The following is a 27,049-nucleotide window of genomic DNA, read 5'->3' as shown; positions in this document are numbered from 1 at the left end:
CAATAGTGATGCCAATAAAATCGTAGGACAAGTGGCATTTTTCAAAACATTCATGATTTTATTAAGATATTCTCATTATGCGAATTTCTCGTGAGAAAACGAAAAAATATCAGCGATATTTATGACTATGAGTTCCCATAGTTCGTCCACATCAATCCTCATACATCGTCTCAATTTCGTTATATTCGGATCCGACCAGATCACTGGAAGCTCCAAGCCTGTCCAAGTAGATCCGATCTCACCTTTGGAGACTGGATCCAAACAAGATCCGGACGAGGCCGGTCCGACGAGGGCTTCCTTTTCTCATATGACGTGCCTCCTGGCTCTCTTCCCCCTTTGCTATTATTATTCCCCATTTTGGCGGAGCCGGGAGGGTCGAACCGGCAGTGGGGAAGAAGAAGAAGAAGAAGAAGAAGAAGAAGAAGAAGAAGAAGAAGAAGAAGAAGAAGAGCGAGGGACAGAGGCAGAGAGAATGAGTGGAAGCGGGAAGAAGGTGGTGGAGGCGGCAGCGAAGGCAGCAGGGAAGGCGGGCATCGACTGGGAGGGGATGGCCAAGCTCCTCGTCACCGACGATGCGCGCCGCGAGTTCGCCAACCTCCGCCGCGCCTTCGACGAGGTCAACCAAACCCTCCAGACCAAATTCAGCCAGGTTTACCCCCTCTCTCAGACTCTTCCTTTCTAGGGTTTCTGTTCATCGGACGTGCCCATGCATTCCCTCTTCCAGATCAATCGGAAACCGGGACGATTTGTGCGTGGATTACGGTTTATAAAACCCTCGAAAGGAATCACGGGAGGCAGTTTGATTTTCCTTTGGGTTAATTTTCTTGAGATACGAGCGGAAAGTTTTGGTTTTTTTAAGCTATTTTTTTTTTACATAAGTTGCTAATTTGGATCCATCCAGAATGGGATGCGATTAGGGTTTACGGATTGTCTTTGATCTATTTGGAACAAAGCGGGAAAACCCTCCAAAAGAATTATGGGACGACTTCGAGGATCACCAGCTTTCTTTTGAGTTCGTTTTATTGAGATGCGAGTGGAAGTTTTTGTTTTTTCTGAATTTTGTTCATGTGCATTCCTACTCTTGACCCGTTCAAGATGTGATGATTGGTGCAACGACTAGGGCTTACGGACCTTCTTGTTCTTATCGGAACAAAATGTGAAACCCTTGCGATGAATTACAGTTGGTCTATCACGGATTTTCCTTTTATTTTGTTTTCCTGAGATACGAGTGGTGGTTTTGTTTTTTCTGAAGCTGATTCGTTTTCACGGCTTTTGTTTTGCATGAAGATGTGGTTTATTCTAGTGCCTGTTTAGCTCGTTAGAGTGACTGTTAACTATAGATCTGCTGGATTTTCATTCGTTTAATATTTTCTGGTTAAGATGTGGTGGCGTTTGGGCGTGTTTTTTATTTCCTTTAGGGGTTTGTGGATGCACCCATCTGTCTGGTGAACTGATGTATGATGGGATATCACGTTCTAGATTCAGAATGCCATATCATCTAATTACTGCTGATGGTTGATAAGCTTGTTGCATTTTTTTCTTGTTTAGATTATGTTCGGAGTGCGAGTCTGAGACGACATTGGTAGTGGCAGTTTTGAGACCTTAGTGTCAAATAGGTGATTGGCAAAAGCTCTTCTAGAACCTGGTTAATCGCCATTCTCAAAAAAGTCAAGCCGGGGCAGTTGTTCAAATTCTAGGGCAGTTCGAGTTATAAGCCTTTGACACTGCTAAACCTAACGAGAAGGGATGTTCAGTTATCAAGTAGGTGTGTGTTCAATAAAGATTTTTTTCAACTATACATCTACATTAGGTCCTGTTGTTTTCGCGAACAGCATTTTCAGTTGGTATTGCAGGACACAGACTTGATGATAAGCTGAAACATGAGCTTGAGGAAACTCACTTAGGCATATGGAATTAGAGGTGAGAGGGAAGAAAGGAGTCATCATTTCACAGAAAATGTGGGTATTGCTTGGTTTCATGAAACTTTAGAGTCCTTGAAAATCACCTCAGTGATATCTGGTCCTGCTTCTAGGAGAAAGAAACATTCTTGCTTCTGCAGAAGTGAAGCTGCCAGGAACTGTGTTGTCCTGGATGGGTATCATAGAATCACTTGCTGGGAGAGAGCTAATTCTGTTGTTCTTTGTTTTCTTTTGGCGATAATTCCTGGTTAACCATTATATGTTTCTTTGCTCTTTTTTTCTCTCTCTTGTTTCTCCTATACACAGGAAGGAAAAATGGATGATTGCAGTTGCAGTAGTGGACGAGAATGATTGTTGTTGATGCAAGATTACATGGTTGAAAAAGGCATAATAAGTATGATTTTTGACATGATATTATGAGCAGAACATTCCTTTTGATGGCTGAAATGACGTTTGCATATTCTCAACATAGGAACGAAACAATGACTCAACGATCTTCAAAGTTAAGCAAACTCTCAAATCTTCTAAAGATGTTGGGTATAGTTTCTTTGACATAAAGAATATCCCAGAAGATTCCAAGATTCGGGTTGATGAATGTGTGTAGAAAGTATTCAATCCTTCTACCAAATGACAAATTACAAACTGGGATAAACTGATTAAAGCAATATATTGATCAACTTGATCAAAGATCATGACACCAGCTTTACTTACTAGAAAAGGTGAAACATACAAGGTTGGGAGAATTTGAAGACTTTTAGGGGTGTGGTTGGTTAGGGATCCAAATAATTAAACAAAGAGGTGGATCCAAGTAAATGAACTGCACTTGGGGATATATGTGTTAACCATAGTCACAGATATCTGCGATATTTTCAAAATATCTTGATATTATCGCTGTAAATTCAGCAAATGATAATATAGGTAAAATATCATGATATTTTGAAAATATCGCCAATTTGATAATATCATGATATTATCATTTAGTTTTACTGTTTTTATTTATTTTGTTTACATTTTAAATATGTATTCTTCTTTCTTTTACATTTTTTTACTTATTTCTTTTATTATTTATGTATTTTTGTCTAAACATGATATTTTATTACTTATTTTTGTTATTTTTTATAGTTTTTAAGCCCTGAGATTTATCACCAAGCCTATAATATCACGAGAAATAACCTCACCGAGATATTTGTGATTATGGTGTTAACTCATGGATGATAGAGAAGAACTTCAGAAGATTTTGCCAGAGTAGGTTAGATTGTGGATATGCTGCCATGCAAGCAGCAAAAGTCCTCTATAGAGTATCCTTGAGAGGATTTTTTAGCATAACATGGATAAATATTTGTATTCAAAACTTATTTTCGGATGACACCATGATTTCATGTCTTGCTTTCCTTCCTGATTTTTTAATGTGAATACGCTATGGTACCCGGACACTTCATTTTGCCCTCTGTGCCCGTGTCGACACGCGTATCCCCGTGTCGACATGCATTGACACCCGGACATGCCATTTTACCCTCCGTACATACAAGTTTGTATGCAATTTATAATTTATAATTATATTTTCAGTTTCTAACTTCATATTTTAGATATAGCATATATATTTAGATTATATTCAGTTTATTTTGAATTTATTATTATATATATATATATATATATATATATATATATATATATATATATATATAAACCCACATTTTTTTGGAATTGCCATGTCGTACCCTCCATACCCACACCACGGTTTTACTCCAATACCTTTTTAGTTCGTATGTGGTCTATGGTTCAGCTCAAAAGGGTGTTTTCTATAAGGATTAGGCTTTATTGACCATCTTGATTTGGTTAGAAGTTAGAACAGAAATGAGAAGTGGTCACCAGCTTCCCTTTGTTTGCTTGAGATACTACTTTTGCTGCACCTGGAAATCTTGATTTTCCTGTTTTATTTTGTGTTTTTATTCCCTTGATGCAAGTGTGTCATCTAATGCTGTTTAAGGTCATGTGATTTAGTGTTCTTCTGTCACCCAATGCGTTCTCTTTTGGGCAAAGCTGTTTGTTGGATGTTCATCATTATTTATTTTTTGGATAAGGTGGTGACTATGAGATGTGGTGAGCCGTGAGAGGTCTTTACCGCAGTGCAAGCTGCACAGAAAATAGAGAGAGAGAGAGAGAGAGAGAGAGAGAGAGAGAGAGAGAGAGAGAGAGAGAGAGAGAGAGAGAGCACAATGGCTGCGGCGGCAAAAAACAAAACACACCCTCCAAGCCCTAATCGATATGTATTAAAACAATTTTACAATGGGGACTATATAACAGAAATGCCAACACACGTCAACAACATCATGTGCATGGATCTGGATCTAGATCCATACACATGCTCTATTTTATTGACGTGCGTATGGATCTGGATCCAGATCCATACGCATGCTCTATTTTAACACCCTCCCTCAAGTTGTACATGGTTTTTGAGCATGTACAACTTGCCTTTCAATAGCCAAAATTGACGTCATGTTAACCCCTTGGTAAATAAGTCTGCCACTTGATCTTCTTTTCGAACGTGATGTAGTTCTATCTCTTTCATCTCGACTTTTTGCCGTATAAAATGTTGATCAATCTCAATATGCTTCATTTTGCTTTGTTGAATAAGGTTACATGCAATATTTATTGCGCTTTGATTGTCGCATAGAAGAGGTGATCGAATAATTGTCTCTCCAAGATCACTCAATAAGTGTCTAATCCATGTAACTTCTGCCGTGCCTGCAACCATCGACCTGTATTCTGCCTCTGTACTTGATCGTGCCACTGCCTTTTGTTTTCTACTGCTCAAAGACACTAAATTGTGTCCAATGTATACACAATATCCAGAGACAGATCGTCTCTCATCTGGATCTCCTACCCAATCTGCGTCTGTATAAGTGATGAGTTCATGTCCTTTATGTAGGTTATCGTCCTTGCGATAAACAAGTCCGTCTCCTATAGTTTCTTTTAAATAGCGTAGAATACACTTCACAACTTCCATATGACCTTCCGTTGGAGCATGCATAAACTGGGATACCTGATTGACAACATAAACTATATCAGGTTTGGTAAAAGTCAAATACTGCTGCATCCCTACAAGACTTCTATACGTTGTAGGGTTGACACAAAGGTGACCATCTTCAGAGCTCAACCTTTGATGTAATACACTCAGAGTATTGGCTGGTTTGCAATTCGTCATCCCGGCTCTTTCCAGAAGATAAAGAGTGTACTTTTGTTGCATGAGCGTCAATGTGTCTTTTTGTCTCTCAACCTCCACACCAAGGAAGTACCTCAACTCCACTAAATCTTTCATCTTGAAATTTTTCATGATGAAAATTTTCATCAAAAACCGCTTCACTTCTTACACATGATTATCTGAACTCCCAATGATCACAATATCATCAACATATATAAGAAGAAGTGTAACGATGTTTGTCTTCTAGTAAATAAAGAGCGAGTGGTCTAGAGAGCATCTTCTAAAACCATAACCTTGAATTTGCATGGAGAAACTTTCAAACCAAGAGCGAGACGCCTGTTTCAACCCATATAGAGATTTCCTTAGCTTGCGCACCCAGACAGTAGGATCCTTCTCGGCATATCTAGGAGGTTGCTCCATATATATTTTCTCCTTTAAAACCCCAGAATGCATTTTTAACATCTATTTGGCTAAGCTTCCATCCTCGGTCCACTGCTAAGGATATGATGACACAAATTGTGCCCATTTTGACTACCAGACTAAATGTTTCATCGTAATCTTCACCATATTGTTGCGTGAATCCCTGAGCAACAAGCCGTGCCTTATATCTGTCAATACTTCCTTCGGGTTTATATTTTGTTTTATAAACCCATTTTGAGCCAACTACATTCTTTTCTTCTGGCCGAGGTACTATTTTCCAAGTCTGGCACTCACAAAGAGCTTCTATTTCTTCATTCATAGCCTCAATCCAATGACGGGATTGAAGAGCTTGATTAAAACAAGTGGGTTCGTTCTGCTTTGTGAGTTGAGACATAAACAACTGAAAATCAAGAGAAAATGTCTCATAACTTACCCATCGCTGAATAGGATGCCTGATGCGTGACGGCCTTTGAGCCTGATCACTAGATTCACTAGAGATGATTTCCATATCCCTCGTCCCTGTATTTCTGTGTCTTCTAGTGTAAATCTGTCCAGAGAAGCGTTCAGTTGGAGGTGACTCAACTGAAGATGGCTCGACATGCATCTGTGAGTCACCCAACTCCCTACTCAAGTCAATGGAAGGACAAGCCGCCTGACATGTCTCTCCTGTATTGGCAAAAGAATCAAGGATATGGATTATGACTTATTGACTTAGGAAAAAGAATCAGTTAACAAAAACATAATAGAGGGACGTCAATGACGTACAAACAGAATAGAGGAATGACAAGAGAATTTCTTGCTGATTTTCTTATAGGTGGTGCAATTTTTTTGGGACACTTGCATATGTTTTTGATTCCTAGATTAGATCTCTTCTGAACGAGGATGAATATGGGTTTAAAAAGGCCAGGGGATCAATATATTATGACAAAGACTTAGAGAGAACAAGGCAGAAAGAAAAAGAATCAGAGGATTCACGACAGAGATTTAAGAAAAGAAGTACCAGAAATTTTATCGACGAAAAAAAAGTATGACAGAAAACGAAGATGAATAAAAAAGAAAAACCTTCTTCTTTAGATCTCGTTGAACATTCTCCTGGTAGGGTTCCACAACCGCAACTCTGATACCATATGAGATGTGGTGAGAGATCTTTAGCGCAGTGCAAGCTGCACAAAAGACAAGAGAGAGAGAGAGAGAGAGAGAGAGAGAGAGAGAGAGAGAGAGAGAGAGAGAGAGAGAGAGAGAGAGAGAGAGAGAGAGAGATGCACAATGGCCGGGGCGGCAAAAACACAAAACCAACCCTCCAAGCCCTAATCGATATGTATTAAAACAATTTTACAATGGGGACTATATTACAAAAATGCCATTAATGAAAAACACATGTCAACAATATCGTGCGTATGGATCTGGATCCAGATCCATACACATGCTCTATTTTATTGACGTGCGTATGGATCTGGATCCAGATCCATACACATGCTCTATTTTAACAGTGACATTGTGCTTGCATTTGTTTCCTGTTATGTCGCGAAGACACATGGACACGAGATGCATGATTTGGATTTGACTTGAAAGTTCAATTGTTTTTTGAAACATAGGGCACGAGGACACAGGATTTTTTATTTTTAATCAACAAAAAATTATTTTTTTGGTATTTTAATATTAAAGAATGCATTTTTATTAAAATAAAACTAAAAAACATTAAATAATATTAAATTAGTATTAAAATATTCATCGTACGTGTCGGTGTTTGTATCCACTTGTCCGAGCATGTTCGTTTGTGTCACCAGGGACACACCGCCAAAATGGCCTGTCCCTGTGACAGAGGTTTCCTGTAGGCTCTGCTTTGGTTTAGCCACTTGCTTAGAAAACTGGGATAAGTTCATGTACTGAACTGTTGACTTGAGCACAATGCAGGGCTCCAACCTGGATGAATGGTGTTTCCAAATACACATGGGATATCAGATGTGCCTTTGGTTATTCATTTGATTTTTTTACTTATACATTTGTTTTTCAGAAGCAATATAACATGCATCCTGTGATGCCCGACTTTGTTCTCTCTGATTTGATCCCATGTTGTCTGCATATGAAATAAGTGACAAGCCGGGATGACAGGATTCAATCTAGTGAATTTTTTTTCTTCTCTTTTTTTTAAATGACGGAATGGGTGCACTAGCAAAATTTTGTTTCATCCCTTTGGGTTTGTTTATACAACAAAATTGTTCTTAATTATGTGATAATTTTTCATATTAGATTCTTTCAAACTTATTTGATTGCTCTTTCTGTTCAGTAAGGAACTATTGATGATTGAAGACAATGAAAAGGCAAATATTTGTGAAAAATGTGCAAGCCAAGATTTAGAATTCCTAAACTCGGTGTGCTTATGCAATTTTAACTGAAAATTTGAACTTTCTTGTACTGCATCTTTGTTTTTCTGCTTAGCAGTAGGATCTCCCTTCTATATTTGCATCTAGTATATACTTGGAATTTTGAAGTAGGTAACCTGAAAATAAACAATTCATCTTTGTATGCCCCCTGGCGTCTCTCAATCCTTCTTGTCTTTGCCGTCAAATCCTATTCAGTTTAGATAAACTGGTATAATTTGCTGGGCCTTGTGAGTCCACTGATTAGAGGACAGAGTCATGCATCCACTTGTTTCTTTATTGAATAGGTTTCTTATTTTACAGACTGACGAGGCCTTGGCGGATATTGTATAAGTGACCAAAACCCACAATTTTGTCAAGTGGCATCAAAGATAACTACTAAGTTTCATATCTGAAAATCTGAAAAAGTGGAGCTATTAGATTGCATAGATGTTAGAGATTTTATTTCTAGTTTTGGTGGTTCAATAGGAATAATGCTAGGAAATTAAATTTTAATTGCTTGGCTGACGAATGATTTGGCCTAACATGGTTGGTCTGATCAACAATTGGGGTAGTCATACTAAGGCTTCTCTTCCTTTCTTTTCCCATTGCCCTTGTTTAATTTGGAAAAATATCATCAATTACACAGTTCTTTTCATATGATGCCTTTTTTTACTGTACCTTTTTCTTTTATTGAGTTCCCAAAGGATAACTTTTAATAACATCAAGTGAATAGATGAAAAACTAAAAGTGTGGTTCTGAGCTGTCATCGAAAAGGACAGCCTGTACATTCCCTGTTTCCATCTCTGGACTGAGCAACCATAATGTTCCCATGTCTACTAGTGTCAGTCTGTTCTGGTTATTTTATAGGAGTCTTTGTTAAAACATATACTTTTGGATTGCCTTGGGTTTGATAGTACAAATATGTAAACTTGCCTCATTGTGTTTGAAGTGTAAGAATAAGAACAAGGGTGATATACAAGATTGCATAAAACTCATGAGTCATACTATGAAAATTTGGGAGAGGGTGATTGAGTATAGGTTGAGGAAGGCTGTCATGATATCGAAGAATCAATTTGGTTTTATGCCTGGAAGATCAACTATGGAAGCTATACATCTTCTTAGACAACTTATTGAGAGATATAGAGAGAGGAACAAAGATTTGCATCTGGTTTTTATTGATTTGGAGAAGACATACGATAGAGTACCTAGGGATGTTCTCTGGTGGACAATGATGAAGAAAGGTGTTTCTCTCAAGTACATTAGTATAATTAAAGATATGTACGAAGGAGTAGTAACTAATGTCCGCACGTGTGGAGAGGTGACAACCAATTTTCCTATAACGGTTGAGTTACATCAAGGATCTGCATTAAGCCCTTTCCTATTTGCTATAGTGATGAATGAGCTTACGAGATCAATTCAAGAAAATGTGCTCTGGTGTATGTTGTTTGCTGATGATATTTTTTGATTGATGAGTCTAGAGCTGGGGTTAATGCTAAGTTAGAAGTATGGAGACAGGCATTGGAAGCAAGAGGTTTTAAGTTGAGTAAGAGTAAGACAAAATATATAGAATGTCAGTTTAGTAAGCAACGAAGTAGTGATGGGAGTGTAGTGAAGCTTGGTGAGCAAGAAATACCGGTGAATGATTGTTTCAAATATTTGAGATCTATCATTCAAAAGTATGGAAAAATTGATGGAGATGTAAATCATAGGATAAATGTTGGGTGAATGAAATGGAAAAGTGCAATTGGAGTATTGTGCGATCGTAGAATGCCATTGCGGTTGAAGGGAAAGTTTTATAGGACGATAATTAGGCCCGCTTTACTATATTGTACGGAATGTTGGGCTGCCAAGAGACATCATATTCAAAAAATGAGTGTAGCTGAGATGCGTATGTTTAGATGGATGTGTGGAAATACAATAAAAAATAAGATTCAGAACAAGGAGATACGTAAGAAGGTAGGCGTTGCATCCATTGAAAATAAGATGAGAGAGAATCGTTTACGGTGGTTTGGACATATTCGGCGAAGGCCTAATGATGCTCCAATTAGAAGAATGGAAAAATGGGAAAATATATTAGTTAAAAGAGGTCGGGGTAGGCCTAAGAAGACTTGGATGGAGATGATAGGAAATGATATGAATGCTTTGAACCTCACCGAGGACATGGCATTGGATATAAATGATTGGAGGAGAAGGATTCATGTGGAAGACCCAGAATGATTTTCTTTTTTGGTTCATATCACCGACCCCAATTGTTTTGGGATGAAGGCATAGTTATTGTTGTGTTTGAAGTGCAAGACATAGCTGTGAATGTCTACATGTATATAGGTCTAGCATCTACTGGCTTTTTTGTTAGGTCTGTGAGATATAGTTGACTTTACTTTTGACGTTATCAAGGATATAATGGGTATACTGTCAAGTAAATCTATATGTGTGTCTCAGACTCTCAAATCTCATTACATCTTTATATAAAAAATATGGGGGGACTTTTTAGCGTTTACCAGCTACATGTCCTTTGATGTGCCTAAAACATCTTGAAGATGGATTTTGAAGGGAAATGAGTGTGACAGGTTCCAAAAGTATCCTTGTTTTTTCTCTCAATGTTATTGGTCATGTCATTATTTTGTTGATTACTTATATAATGCAATTTTTCTTTGTACTTTATTTTTTAGTAGTTCAAATTCAATAGTATTGTTAATTTTGAACATATCTTGAAGCTGTCTGTTATAAAGCTTACACATGAGCCAAAATAAGAACTTTCTCTTAGACAACTTTTCTATTTTGTAAAGTATAAACTCTATTTAATCCGATCCATTTTCCAAAGCTTCTTAGAATTTATTTCTTGTTTTTTTCAGAGTCGTTGCTTCCATTCTTAAAATTTCAATATTTTCCACTTCTTTTGCTTTAGCTTTTCTGTCATGGCCTGGGTGCATATTTTTCCATTTGAATTATGAACCTTGCCTCAGCTCTCTCTCTCTCTCTCCTCCTTTCAAAGCATGATTTTCATGGGAACCCCAGTCCTCTAGTCCGAATGAAGCTGGTATGGTGGATGACAAAAACTGCTGTCGTTAGTCATTTGAGAAATATTTGAGCACAAAATCTCTTGCCGGTCAACGAAAGGTGGGAGGAAAATTTGAAAAGGGCGGTCCGAAGGGGAGGGGGTTTTCTTTGGGTCTCGAGAGCTGGAATAGATAGAGCCCAAAATGTGGTTAATTTGCCGAAAACGTAGCTTGAAAGCAACCAATTTCAATAAAGCCCTAACACAAAGCTTTGCGAGTGCTTTGCACCTCTAGGGGTGGGTGCCTCCCTTTATGCACACACCTCTAGGGGTGGGTACCTCCCTTTATGCACACACCTCTGTACAAGTGCTGCATATTGTTTTCTTCACAACGGAGGAGATCGAAGCTTCACTCATTCCTTTCTCTCTCTCTCTCCAATGAAAACACACCCACACACACAGACCGATGTTCAGTCACATAAAAGCAACCATCTACATGATGAGAAAAAAGTTATGATGCTAAAATTTGTAAATATAGTAAACAGGGGAAATCCTTGTATAAAATTTGAATGTGACTGCACATGTTTATGTACATTACCACATGATGGCTTTAGACATACATATACCTGGTTGCTTTAGATTTTCATGTATTCAATCCTTTTATGTTGCTGCATGAATTGTGCAGACAATAACTTGCATAAGTGTTCCTTTTTTTTGTAATCATGATGCGATTAACAATCCCTTCTAGTCACTAATGTTTATAAATTATAGAATTGCTAATGTCCCACCCATAGTCACCATATTGTTCAAGGTAATTTCTCGCTGAGAGAGTTTTTCTCGGAGATATTTTCAAAAAGTGAATTTTCTTGGGAAAATCTTGTAAGCTTTAAAAAATGAAAAAATATACTAAATAATAAAAAAGACAAGAAATAATAGGTTTTGTAGTGTTGTTTTAAAAATATAAAGAAACAATTAGAAAAACTTTTAAAATATCAAAGAAACAAAAAAATGATGTTTCTTGAAAATTTAAGGAAATATCATGATAATATTGCGATATTTTGAAAACCTTAGGAAAATATCGGTTGACCTTGAAATACCAATAATGTCATGATATTTTCAAAATATCAGCGATATCAATGACATTGGTCCCACCTAATTTGGTGGTTTGTGCATGCATTGTCTTTACTTTGAGGAAAACTTTATTGTCATCTCATCATCATCATCATCTATTGTTTGAAACAAGAATTTCATACAAGTCGAAATACATTAGCTAATTAATTCATTGGCATGTATGAGAACCTTAGTTGTCATAGGTGCTACGTGGGTCCCTTGAAAGCCTAGGCTAGGCAGTATCCCAAATAAAAAAAACAAAAAAAACATACAAATATGTAAACTACTAAAATTAATAACAAACATGTATACAACATAAAATCAATCAACAATAAGCAATAGACAAAGCAAAATGTCATCGAACACTATAAGACAATTATATTAAATAACCTGATCAATACATTGTTCAACACAAAACATTTATCATTTAACATTTAACAACACAATACATTTAACTAAACATAGAGTTCAGAAACATATGTCTATATATAAAAGTCATCTTCATTCTTCAATATCAAACTTTATTTCAACGACTTCCTTCATTTATTGTATCGTTTAGTGGCTTGGGATGACGATGGCAGGTTATCTTCGTCTTCTGAATCAGGGTCCACCTCTGACAATTTTTGTCCCACAAATCTTATATGTACTTATGTTTTTCTCTCATCATCTTCTCTAAGACTAGTAAAAAGCTCAACACGAATATCAAAAGGAATGCTATGTGTACATAATTTCACAGTGGGGTTGATATGCCCAACAACATGACATTTAAATCTATACAATCCTCTATGCATTATAAAATCACAAAAGTTACACTTCACTATTCCTTTGAGAGACATCTCTAAGTCAACTGGTGTACAATATTTCAATACAAGATCCTTTGAGAGGCATCTTCCAAGACCTCTACCCTCCATTGACCTCCTAGAGCACAAATTAATAAATCTAATCACCACAAAGATGAAAAACAATATAACTGATAACCATGTTAAAAAATGAAACAAAGAACAATTGAATAAACAAATCATGCAAAATTAAAACATAACCAAATAATCACCATTGAACAAATCTACACACATAACATAACTAACTTTAAGTGTATTCAAGTATAAAATAGTCAAAGAACTCTAATAAGTTTATAATAAGTTTACAATATCGTTTATTGCATCGTTTAGTTATGTTATGTGTGTAGATTTGTTATGTTACGTGTGCTACTAAACATAACTTGAATTTCATCTTTAGATGATGAACTTGAAAGTCCATCATCATCTGAATCATCTTCAACGATATATTGCTCTTCTTCAATTTCATCTACAGAACTAACTTCTTCATCTTCTTCTTCCACGCTCACCAACTTTTTCCTTTGTGAGACCTTTTCTTTTTTAGGTCTTTAGTAGCACGCGTTCTTGCCGCCGTCCTATGCCTTGATGCTCCAGATGCCTTATCAACAAGATCCCATGGAAGTGATGTGTCATTTTAAAAAACTTTCTTATCTTTACTTAGTTACAAATTGTTATCATCGACTTCTCTTAAGACAATGGGGTCAAGATTTTCTTTGTTCATTCGCTCCTCGTACCTTCGTTTCAATCTCTGATTATATTGCAAAAAAACTAAATCATTCAACTTCTTGTGCAAAAGTCGGTTTCTTTTCTTTGTATGAATCTACACAAAAAAATATAAAGTTAAAATATATACAAGCTGACAAATAATTTTCAGTAATTAGTAGTAAATATAATTTACCATTTTAAAATTGCTCTAGTTTTGTTCGTAATTGGATGCACTGCATGTGAGACCTAAGACTCGAATAACAAAGGCTTGGACCGGACAACCAATGGCAAAAGAAATCCACCAATCCACTATAAAAAAATCAAATTAGATGTAATTAAGGTATATAAGTTATCAAAATAATGCAAAGGGAGTTATATGAAATTTAATCATCTTACCTAGGGTTTGTACTTTCCTCTTCTTTGCTAACTCCGTTCCGAAATTCGAACAAGACGATTGACACAATCATATAAGCCATTCTTTATCTCTTTATTGGACTTGATATTTTTATACTCATAATATATGGCTGGATTCAAATATAAACCTGTATGCAAAGGTTTGTGCAATTGATTGCTCCACCTTTTATCGATTATCTCCCAAACTAGGCTATATCTTTGTTCATCATCATGCAAATTTACCTATTATGTAAAAGAATTGAAAGTAACCATTATAAAAGCTAAGATTAAAATTTAAAAACAAAATTTACAATTAGTATAATACAAAAAAATTAATTTATAATTATACCTTTATTTGTTCATTTGCACAATCTATTTTTTCGTAGATGTAACCCATAGTTGACTTTTCATCGCTATCAACCAATTGAAGCATATCAATTAAATGGGCCATTGTTTTCAAAGCACGACTCACTGCCTTCTAAAAATTTGCACTCAAAATCATGCTTTCACGTCTTTTACCAAATGACGTTTTTGAGAAACTTCTTTTTGCCTAATCATCACCAATAAACATGGTCCTTAGTCATTTTTTGCAACTATATATGCTTTCTAGAGTAAAAAATCTAGTAACAAATCTTGTCATTGCCGGCCTATGTAAGTTCCTTTGTGTGTGTGCTCTCATCATACTCAACATTTGAGTATGTTTGTATATGAATACCACCAATTGCCTTGCTTTTTTAAAAATGTTCTTTGACTCTTTCAATTCTCTTATATCTTCCAACATGGAGTCCAAAATAAATGTTTTCTTTTTTTCATCAATATTTTACCCGCTTTGACGTAGTTGGAGGCATTATCGGTAATAACTTGAACCACATTCTCCCCAACTTCTTCAACAATATCATTCAATAATGCAAAAATCAAATTTGCATATTTTACTTTATTTGATACATCAGTCGATTTCAAAAACATTGTTCCCAAAGGGAAATTAACAAAAAAATTAATGAGTGTACGCCCTTTTGTATCAGTTTAGTCATTTGACATTATGCTGCATCAATATTTGGATCAATGCACTTTGTATTGGTCTAAAAACTTTTTTGTTTTCTTCATTTCTTTCTTCAAAAGTGGTTCTTGTAGCTCGTGATATGACATAGGCTTCATCCCTGGTCCAAATTAGCCTATAGCTTCAACCATATTGTAAAATTAAGGCAACTTTGATGTATTAAAAGCTGTCACATGGGTGCGGGTGCGGGGATTCGACACTTCCAAAAAACCCGGGTGCGGGGATTCGGCACTTCCAAAAAACCCAGGTGCGTGGGTGCGGCAGGGGCAAAATATATATAAGGGGGGTCCGGGGGTTCCCCCCGGCGCGGGTCCCGTTGCGCGGTCTGTGGGCGGGGGTCCAAGGGGGCCGCCCCTGGCGGGGGGTTATAGGGGGCAGCGCCCTCGCCCCAAGATTTTTTTAAAATTCCACAGCCCATTTTATAGGGCAATTTAAAAAAAAATTTCCAAAAAAAGGAACTGAAATGACCCTGGGTGCGGTCAACGCACCCAGGGTCGGGTTGACCGCACCCAGTGCCGCACCCGCGTCGACGTGGGTGCGGCACCCTGCTAGCCGAATCCCTGTTACATAGATTAAAAGGTATTTTACCGTCATAAAACACCTACTAATTTACTCGCACAATGTTTCTCTTTCTTCTTTTTTGAAGTGATTTTCTAACGCTGTTTGTTTGTTTGCTTGCCTTCCTTTCTCTGTTGGTTCACTTCGAAAGTACAGATCTATAGGCCCTTTTGCCTGTGGTGGTCTCAAGCTGAATGTACAACTTGATTGCCCCTCTATTTGTTAAAATGCAAGCTGAGAACAAACTTTCACTTCTTTCATATATATTAACTGTCTCTTATTTTTTCATCTCTCTTCTTCGATTCCTCCATGTACTTAGAAAGTACTTGCTTGATTTTTGCATTTGTTTTATCATAAGCCTTGATGTTTCTTTCAATACCAAGTAGATGCTTCTTTGTTTTGTATACGCCTCATTTGTAAGTTGTTTCACATTTAAGGCATGTCATAGAATTCAGATCTTATTTATCCTGATTTCCGCTTGAAGTTCTGCTTATCTTCCAAATTTGAAAATATCGAGTGGACCCGCTAGCTGTTGTAGAAGTCCCTATTGTTCTACAAAATGATAAGAATCTAAAAAAAGCATGTAAATTCACCAAATAACATATCAGAAAAATATGAATTCAGCCTTTCACACACACACACACACATATATATATATTACATAATAAGTAATAGCTAAACATGCTTTTGGGCTTTTATAAAAAAATTTACAAAAACAAATAAAAATTCAGAAAGTAATAACTATGCATATATAAACAAAATTAATCAACAAAAATTAACATGCTTTCGGACTGTAAAAGACAGAAAGAAAATCAACAAAATTAACTATGCATGCTTTCACAGAAAAATAAAATTCAGATTATATTGTAGAATATACATAATTACATATATATATATATATATAAATGTATATACATATATTTAATTACTCATAATGTATCGGTATAATCAACAAAATATGAATTCCCAGAAACAAATATGATATTAATTCAGCATTTCACAGAAAATATAATACTAAATCAGTATATACATAAAAATCAGTACATACTTGTTTAATTACAAGTGTGATGAATCTGTATTCTGTAGTCCATGTTTTTTATACTTAGATACTCGTTACATAACTAGATGTTACTCAGTTATCACTTAAACGTCAGCTCTTTGATATGATAGGAACTGATGCCATTATAATATTGTATACAATTTGTCTTTTATATAAATTTTACTTTCCTATATATAAATATAAGTTAACAAAACCCAGCCAAGCCACTATGTGATTTCTGATCCAGTGTTTGATTTTCTCTGTTTTTGATGCCTTGTTGTGACCATAATGCCTACCTCCTAAAGCTTGAACCGTGAAACTCATGTTTGGAACAAGTACGTACAGGATCCAGTTGACTGAGATGATGATAGCAAGGTCCTACGTGAGAACATGAGTTGGTCTTGCATATCCACAAACTCATTTAGGATAACATTTAATGGGTTTTTTGTATTTTTTTGCATGCTTCTTGACCAACTGGCAAAGGGGATGTTGTGGTCCCTCTTTCTGCCACCAATGGTTGCAGAGATTTTCCAGATCCTTTTTACCGTTGTCAAATCCTCTGTTTTATCAACTATCAACAAAACAATTTCCCTTTTAGAGATTGTCTTATTGCTTCTCTTTTTTTGTGGATAGGTAAGATGCAATTGGCATATCCCTACCGGTACATCAATGATGCTGTTACAATTCCATTAAATCCGGAAACCACTCAGATGTTTATCTTTCCATATGTTAGTCTCTCCCAGGGAACCCAAATGAGCTACATTACAAGCAATCAAGTAACAAGAGTGAGGAACCCATTCACCTTTAAATCTGGAAAAGGGTGATACCTTATTGACTGGATTCTGTTTTCCCTCTCCCTTCCAGTAAGTGATTCACAGCCCCAGAGCAATGTCCGGTCTGGAAGACTGATGATTATTTGTTGATTTTTGAAGTAGGTCCAAAATATCAGATTATATATAAATTACATTACATGGTACATACACAGAATATTATTATAATAACTGAAATACAGTGTATATATATATATATATATATATATATATATATATATATATATATATATATATATATATGAAACACAGGAAGAAGAAAAAAACGGGGAAAAAGAGAAGAGAAGGTAAAAAAAAGAAAAAACAAGAAAAGAAAAAAAAGGAAGAAAAAACAGAAAGGAAAAAAGGGAAAAAAGAAAAGAGAAGGAAAAAAAAAAGAACAGGAAAAACAGAGGGAGCAAGCAAGAGTGAGAGAGAGAGAGAGAGAGAGAGAGAGAGAGCAAGAAACAAGGAGAGAAGGCGAGAGAGTGAGAGAGAAACAAAGAGAGAGAAGAGAGCAAGAGAGAGAGAGGGAGAGAAGGCGAGAGAGTGAGAGAGAAACAAAGAGAGAGAAGACAGCAAGAGAGAGAGAGAGGCATACTTTTTTTTCCTTTTCTTCTTCATCTTCTTGCTGCAGCTAACTGAGAGTGAGAGAAGGAAATGGTGAGAGAGAGAAAAAGGGGAAAGGGCACCGCCCTTCCCCTTTTATATCACCTTTTTTTGGGAAAAAGGTTGACCAAGTGGTCAGCCAAATTAAAAAAATACTCAAAAAAAAGCTTTTCCGCCTAGTCGGTCCCAGCCTAGGAGACGCCTAGGCGAGCTAGGCGGTAAAAGAGGGCCCCACAGCCCAAACACACATCCTCACTTGGAAGCATGAGATTTTGGCAAGAGCTCACCCCAAACATGGTGGCCAGATTTTTGAGCTTAGAATGTAACATAAAAAATTGACTGCAAGTAAATTTATGTTTCCTATTATTTTTCAGCATCTACAAGTAAGCAACATCGACAGGCAAATGTTGAAAATGGAAAATGTTAACAAACAAATGTAGTTAAAACCATGTTTGCATGTGCGTAGTGAGCTCGTCAAAAAGGAAAATGGGCCAAGGTGTGGCGTGAACCAAGGAGCTTATTGATTCAGGCTGACAATTGCTTGAGCTTCTGCATGATGACTAATGATGTCAATCATGTTTGGCTTTCTCGAAACTCGGTAAACACCAAAAATCCAATAAAACATCCATTGGGGAGGTTTTCATTTCCTTATATATATATAATTTAAAAATTATTTTTTAAAATATATATTTTAAAAATATATGATATTTACTGCTCTTTTTTTCCCTTTTATAATAAATAGGAGGATTGGTTACCCTTTTATATAAGGGGAAGGGGTAGCTCGTAACCCCGGGGACATGGCTATATATATAACTTTTTTTTAAACATATATATTTTTAAAAACAAATTATATTTGCTGCTCTTTTTTCTCTTTTATAATAAAAAGGAGGATGGATTACACTTTTATTATGTAAGGGGAAGGGGTAGGTCGTAACTTCCATCTATTACATTTTTGAAGAATGGATCTTATTATGGATCTACTTCACTATATTCAAACATCTAGGATCTAGTCATCTTATGAGTTAATTTGGTATTGGATCCATTGAAAATATTTAACATGTAAGGTAAAATAGGTTAGATTAGATCAAATCACATTTTTTTTGCCAGATTATGACCAAGATTTAACCATATCCATCCATATATACTCTTTTCCCAATCCAATATGGATTTGGATATACATTATATGGATCAGATTTGGTTCAAATGACAGGAAATCTGACCCATTTAGTATTTCTAATGCCCAATCTCGCATTTGTTTATGTCTAGTTCTAAATCTGATTTGAAAAAACGGAGTCTAATTAAAATTGGACTCATTAAAAAAACATGTCAAAATCGGGGATGGGGGTTACCTTTTATTACGAAAGGGGAACGGGGGTACCGCGTGACCCCATTCTGTTTTATTGAAAAAAGTCCCCACCACCTCCCTCTCCCTCTCTCTCCACGAAAGAGATGGAGGAGGAGAAGACAAAGATGGAGGAGCCAAGGAAACCCAGCCCCACCTTATGTCTCGTTGGAAATTGTTAGAAATAAGAGGAAAGAGGTTAGGGTTAGAGGAGAGATAATAATGGAAAGAGAGAACACAGTTTATCTTATTATATTGTGAGTGGGGAGCATACTCTCTTTAAAGGGTCAACTTCCTTTAGCACAACATAAAGGTAAAAAAGATAAAATGATTAATATGCCCCTTCTTTATAGGGTATGTACATACTAACTTATACAAGACTACTTTACACAACACTATGCTACACTATATGACATAGACTTTCAATATCTCGAGAATGAGGAGGAGAAGATGAAAAGGAGGATCCAAGGAGAACCCCAACCCCACCGTCTCTTGTATCTTCAGAATCCTGTTCAGGAGTCTGCTGATCTATGTAACATAGATACAACATTTTTGTTAGATTTAGGTTTTCTGAGGTTCCTCCAGATAGAAAGAAGACAAAAGAAAGGTTTGAACTGAACTCTCACGATTTTCAATATGAAAAAATCGTGCCTCATTGTGACTATTTATATTCACTTTACACTAAAATACACCTTTACTAAAACACCCTTATTAATACAAAATACAAGAAAACTAATAAAGGGTATTTTAGGAACATAATATATAATAAATTACAATAGAGAATTATGAGACATGAACAATAACGTTGTGAACAATGATGTGAGTGATATGGATCTGGATCCAGATCTAGATCCGACCACCTCAAACCTCATGCTCTAATAGTCTCTCTCAAGTTCACCATGGACAACTTGCTTCTTAAATATCAAAACTTGTTCTTTACGAGGCCTTTAGTGAAAAGTCAACCATTTGGTCTTCAATTCGAACGTAGTTAGTCTCAATCTCCTGATTCTCCACTTTCTAACGAATAAAATATTGATCAATTTCGATATGTTTTGTCTTTCCATGTTGAATGTGATTTACTGAAATCTTGATAGCTCCTTGATTATCACAGAACATAAGTGACTTAGGGATGACTTCTCCAAAATCATACATGTGTCTAATCCATGTCATCTCAGTTGTAACTGCAGCCATGGAACAATATTCAACCTCTATACTGGACCTCACCACAACCTTTTGTTTCTTACTACTCTATAAGACCAATTTTTTTCTAAGGAAAACACAATATCCAGAAACAGACCTTCTCTCATCAAGATCTCCTGCAGCATCTGAATAAGCCATAACCATTAATATATCTTCATGTTTTGTAGAGCAAGTCACTTCCAACAATGCCCTTTAAATATCTCAAATTTTTTTTGCATCGTCCATAAGTGATGTTGATGTTCTAGGTTGAAGCATGAATTGTGACACTTGATTAACAACAAAAACAATATCTGGACAGGTGAAAGTGAGACATTGTAACATTCCAATTATGCTTCTGAACTCTGTTGGGTCATGAAACAATTCTCTATCATTTTCGTCCAATCTCTGATGAATGGGAATTGGGGTTGCAACAGGTTTACAATCTTTCATGCTTGTTTTATTTAGGAGATTTGTCGTGTATTTGTGCTGAGTTAAAATAAGGAAATCAACTTGTCGATCTACCTTTATCCCAAGAAAATACCGTAACAGACCAAAATCCCACTTGGCGATGCGGATGAGTCTACTCGGTGACTTGGACGAGTCAAGTTTTTTCTTTTAGTTTATTAAAAAAATATAACAAACTCATATATTATGATTTTATACCATAAAAATAAAATAACCTAAGGTCCTAAATCAATCATAAAGACTAGAAAAAACAAGTTTTGCTAAATATGATTCATACTTAACTAATTTTAACATCTAAAATGCAACATCATATATTTATTGCATATGCATTCATAATAAAAAGATGGTAATTATTCAAAAAAATGTTTGCTAAGCATTATATATTCAACTAATCTCAACATCTAATATGTATCATCATATATTTATGATATTTGAGACATCATAATTAACTTACTACATATGCATTCATAATCAAATGAAAATAAATAAATAAATGCTAAACATAAATTATACAAAAGAACAAATAGATTATATATAAATAAAAGTATAAAATAGATTTATGAAGTACATACCTTTGAGGGTCTCAAGCTGCATTGATCAAATTGGCAAGGTTTTAAAAATTTCATAACCTATTGATAAATCCAAAATAAATACAATGTTAGCACTAAAAAGTGCAAATACCTTTTCTTGTTCATTACATTGCCTGCATTTTTTATACCAAATGACTATGAGAAGAATTTGACATTGAATTATTGTAATTCAATCTCAACAAAGATTAAAGACCATAAACAACGAAACTACATAGTCAAAAAACATTATCAAGATTAACAATCAAACTGTGAAGTTTAACAATCCATCACAACAACACTATAAGTCTTAGAAACATAAAAGAAAATTAAAGTATCAACATAACAACATAGAAAAATGTTTAAGTTCAACAAGAAGTTTTAAAAACATAAAGGTTATTCATTATCTTCAAGCATAAAGGCATCTTCATTCTTATCATCATCAGCCCCACGCCACCCACCACCATCTCCACCAAAAATATAATCAATATCATCAAAATGTGACATTGTTTGGAATATTTCATTCATGTTGCCTAATTCATTCTCCTTATCATTTTCTCTAGAAAGTGCTGAAGAAGATCCAACACCAGTAGAGACATCCATTGGTGTATTGGAAGTTCCACTTCCAATGTTTTTATCGTCTACGAATTCTTTATCAGTTTGATTCATTGCAACTGCAATGCTCTCTTCTAAATTCTTAAGGAAGTCTTAGAAACAATTGTAAGAAATAATGGTCTTGAGAAAACTAAAAAGGTCTATTAAAATGCAAATTGTAATACCATAAAATGTCATATTTGTCATTTAACTTTTAAATGTACCTCATCATTATCCAACACACCTTCATCTTGCATCACCCATTCATCTAGTGGACTTTCTAGAAAAATGTTGTCCAATGATATGTGATCAAAGTTGGAGTATTTTCTGAGTTGCTTCTCTCTTAGACAAAGATTATAATGAACATACACAAGATCATTTATTTTTTTTGTTGCAGCTTATTGTGACGCTTTGTATGAATTTGATCAAACTTGCTTCGATTGCGCTCACAACCAGATGATGTGCATGTTTCGCTAAGAATGCGAATTGCTATCCATAATTCCTTACAGCCCATTCTATACATTTGCCACCATGAAGCTACATGGAGATATAAATAACCATTAATATGATTATATGGGATAATGAGAATTTAAGATTAATAAGAATAATATTTACATTCTTAAATTGTAAATAAATTACCAGGTTTAAGCCTTTTTCATGTGCCAATAGCATTTGAGTCTGCAAAGTCATCAAGTGCATTCATGAACTTTTCTAAGGAAAAAAATAAGAAGAAATTAAGTAAAATAAGATAAGACTTTTACATCTTAAAATATGACATGGCAAGTTATAAATGTGTCATACTAATGTTTATCATGAAAATATAGTTATGAATATGCTGTGCGTAACAACGTGAAGCATACATGATACATCTCACAAATCTTTACTGTAAAAAAAAATACCAAAGGGAAAATTGTAAAAAAAATGGCAGAACCGCAGAAAAGCACCAATTAAGAGAGACAAAGAGGGAGCAACTGTGGGCTTGCGGCCTATTGAGAGAGAGAGAGAGCTCCTTCAGGACCTTCACCGTCATCGGAAAATCAAACGCTGATCGCTGACTCGTCAGAAACAACCTCGAATGGTGTTGGAGGGGGACATACTATAGGAGAGAGGGGCCGTGAGAGTCGAGACGCAGGCAAAGTGCTAGAGTTTCGAAGTTCACTTCAAACTCGTTTAGTCGTTTTCACTTTTCAAGGACCTATGAAGCTGACTTGGGCAATTCATACCAGTTTCGGTATTCGACGAGTTTTCAATATTTCAACCCAATAATCGGCCGAGTCCCAAGTATACAAAAAGATCTTAACTCAACTGAGTGACTCCTGGATTGTGACTCGCCTGAGTCACCCGAGTTTGGTTTTGAATCAGCAATTTTTTGCATATAACGATTTGTACTAATTTTTTGACTTGGTTAGGTTCCGATCCGAGTTGACTCGGCTGAGTCCCGAGTCAACTCGACAAGATTCTAACCATGATGTCAATGACACTTGTTTTACATTATATTTTTCTTGTATCATTTTTTGCTTCATTTCAATATTGTTCTGCCTCTGAACTTTCTTTTAGGAACCAGAGCCCATAGACTGGGAGTATTACAGGAAAGGGATTGGTTCCCGATTGGTGGATATGTATAAAGAAGCCTTTGAGAGTAAGTTTCATTTCTTTGAATGTTCTTTGGTTAGGTTATGGATTGTCATACTACATATCAACATGCACATGCACATGCACATGCACATGCACATGCACATGCACATACTTGGACAAACTTGATCTTATACGTGACAACACAATGAGCAATATGCATGAGTTGATGTTTCATGGACTCAGTCAAACTTTTCAGCAGGAGTGGTCTGTGCTGCATCCATGATTTCATGCACAAATTGTTTATTTACTTGAGTTGTGATTTTGTTTTTGTTTTTACTGATTCATTTTATAACTTGCTATTGACATGATAATCATATTTCTTAATGAACTTGAATCTAATTGTCACGGGCATAGAACCGCACTGCACATGCCCCATTCCGAAGGCTCGGTCCGGGACACTAATAATGGTAATTTATAATTGTACCATGGAGGTTGGGTCCTGCATGCTCATTTGTGTGTATGCGGGTGCATGTATGAGCATCTGTGTGTGTGTGTGTGGACAGATGGATACATTTCCCTCATCTATTTCTCCAATAGCAAACACGTTTCTTTTCCCCTTTGAAATGATTAAATCTGAGAGTTAATACAATTTTGTTGTGAAGCTAATGATAGTCATTCTAGACCTAAAATTTTTCTTGTCTTTGGGCCTTGTGTTGGTTCAACAAAATTGCACCTATGAATAGACCAATTTTCATCTCATGCAATATGCTAATTGATTCAATTTGTAACTAAATATGCAGTTTCTTTTCTTTTTCTCTAAGCCGCTTGTCATCTATTGTGCTTTACCTATTATCTTCAGGCATAGAGATCCCCAAATTTGTGGACACGGTGACGCCTCAGTACAAACCCAAGTTTGATGCCTTGGTAAGGGGATAGCTTATGAAAAGATGAAAAATGAATTCATTTGAATCTTTATTTGCAATATTCTAGTATTCAAAATCTATAACACCCATAGTTTCTCTTTGCAATTTGTGATGAAGTTTCTGCTATGGTAGCCCGTAAAAAGCATGGTTAATCTAATCTGGAATTAAAGAAACATGTGCAAGGCAGAATTTCTGGACTCTTGTTTCATTTGTTCATGATCACCTGTCTTGATGTTCTTAGCTGGTATGATTGCTGAAGAAAGATGTTGTATTTGTTTCGTTGATGTTATGTGGAAATAGTCGAACTGTCTTTATTTTCTCATTACCTTTGATCCCCACTGTGCTTATGCTGGTATCCAATGTACTGCATTAAGGATTGACAAGTGGCTGGTGAATTTGCATATGGATGTTTTTATGTGAAACCAACGTGTATGCCTAATCCTGGCATTTTGTTTGTTTTGTTTCATGTGCACTAAGAGCATAACGATGAACGAAATTTAAATTTAGATAAAATAATTTTTATAGTTCTGAGGATCCGGGATCTGTTTTTATCTCTAATTTTTTTGGGGCCTTGTCTCTGAAAAATTGTCTGCATTACAGTTGGTGGAACTGAAAGAAGCTGAGGAAAAATCACTAAAAGAATCTGAAATATTGGAGAAAGAAATTGCAGAGGTCCAAGAGTTAAAGGTTTGTAATCAGTACCTTGAGTACACGTGTCCTTTTTGAAGCTACGCTATGACATGACTGAGATATTGTTTGTCCTAGCAGAAGAAAATGAGCACAATGACTGCAAATGAATACTTCGAGAAGCATCCTGAGCTCAAAAAGAAATTTGATGATGAAATTCGAAATGACTACTGGGGATACTGATCAGTGTTGGTTCAGTGAGTTAATGAAATAACTGTTTCCTGTTGCTTTCTGGGCCTCCGTGCATATTTTGTTTCCAAATAAGAATTCATATGCTGTACCTTGTTCTGATTTTTTTCCCTGAGAATTTATGATGTTCCATGTTAGGGATTCTACACTGTGGAAACATAATCCACACTCGTGAAACTTTCACCTGCAGCAAAATGGGTGTCATGAAATTTGTTGCCAATATTTCTGCTTCGTGTTTGTTGTGTATTCAGGTAAATTTGCCCCTTGTTTGAATGGAAAGGTTATATTTAACAAATCAAACAAAAGCTTATTAGCCGTTGACACGTGCAGTAAAGTATAATGCCTAAGGACAATTGGGTCTTAATTCATCCTTGCCAAGCTATGATGAAATTCTGTGGTGGTTTCATGTTGAGGTACAAATCCCACAATCGTATGTCACTTCGTCCTTATATTAGAAAATATTAAAAAAACAAATTTCTAAAATGAAAGTGTGTTTCTAACGTCAATTGTAATTTTATATTTGAAAGAAGTGAGCTTCCCATAAAATCTCTCAAGTATGAATGAAGTGCATAATTTCACGCTTTTAAAGTGAGCTTTTTGGGAAGCAAGTTTTCCAGCTTTTCTGTTTGATGTCATATACGTAGAATCTGATGGTTTGAGTTTCACAAGGGTTAATATCAACGCAGTATCAATAAAAATTGGCAGTGTTTTCGTCATTTGAACAACCCTTTGCTTGTTCAACGTATCCTTAATTTTTGGATTTTCTTTTAGATAAAACATCTACATGGTTCTAGTCCAGTCAGGAGAGCAGAGTCCGATTAGTTTTAGATTAGTTTTGGGTTGATCATGTGTTTTTGAGAATTGGATCGTTCTTGTTTGTGGTCTGTTATCAAGTCTTATCATGGATTATACAGGAATTTGAAAAGTCTTGTTATTGAGTCTTGCGCCAACAACTCCAACTAGCTTTTGCTGATCTCTAGGTAGGAACTAGTATTAAGTTGGTGTCTGGTAAAAATAACCGTAACCAGCCACCTCAGTCTTAGATGGGCCCTCATGTTGACTCGTTGGAACCTAACACCTGACCACATAAAAGGTGAACACAACAAACTGATGATATAGTAGCTTTGCCTACGCCTTCAAACCATAGTTTAACTTTTTTTTTTCCCTAAAGCATTGGATAATTAAGTCAGGCTTACGAGGATGAAAAGAGATTTCAAGATCCATGAAAGGCACTGCAGCCAGGTCTTCGTGTCGGGTGCAAGGTTATAAATATAAAAAAAGGTTCGCAAGATATTTGTGTGAAGGTGAGGAGGTTCACACAAATGTCATACAAATCTTCTAAGTTATATTTAAGTCATGAAAAGGTTCACAAGATATTGACGTGAGGTCTATGCAAATATCATGCAAATCTCTTTAGTCAGATTTAAGTCATCAGAAGAGGTTCATGCAAATATCATGTGAATCTTCAAAGTTGAATTTGTCTTTAAGAGATTTACAAGATATTAGTGCGAAAG

At 35.8% G+C, this 27,049-nt stretch overlaps 1 protein-coding gene across 1 annotated transcript; it reads left to right on the top strand.

Moving 5' to 3' along the window:
* Positions 1 to 343: 343 nt before the first annotated feature.
* Positions 344 to 25,755, top strand: ATPQ (ATP synthase D chain). The gene is made up of 5 exons (XM_089982330.1): positions 344 to 649; positions 23,719 to 23,800; positions 24,596 to 24,660; positions 25,260 to 25,346; positions 25,428 to 25,755. Exons 1-5 carry the CDS (start codon positions 473 to 475, stop codon positions 25,527 to 25,529), a joined length of 513 nt encoding a protein of 170 aa, XP_089838456.1. The 5' UTR covers positions 344 to 472; the 3' UTR covers positions 25,530 to 25,755.
* Positions 25,756 to 27,049: the final 1,294 nt, after the last annotated feature.

Source organism: Nuphar pumila, chromosome 12, assembly GCF_984573655.1.
Source record: "Nuphar pumila chromosome 12, dmNupPumi1.hap1.1, whole genome shotgun sequence".
NCBI lineage: Eukaryota > Viridiplantae > Streptophyta > Magnoliopsida > Nymphaeales > Nymphaeaceae > Nuphar > Nuphar pumila.
The sequence above is the reverse complement of the archived record's forward strand: the minus strand, read 5'-3'. Positions and strand labels throughout refer to the sequence as shown.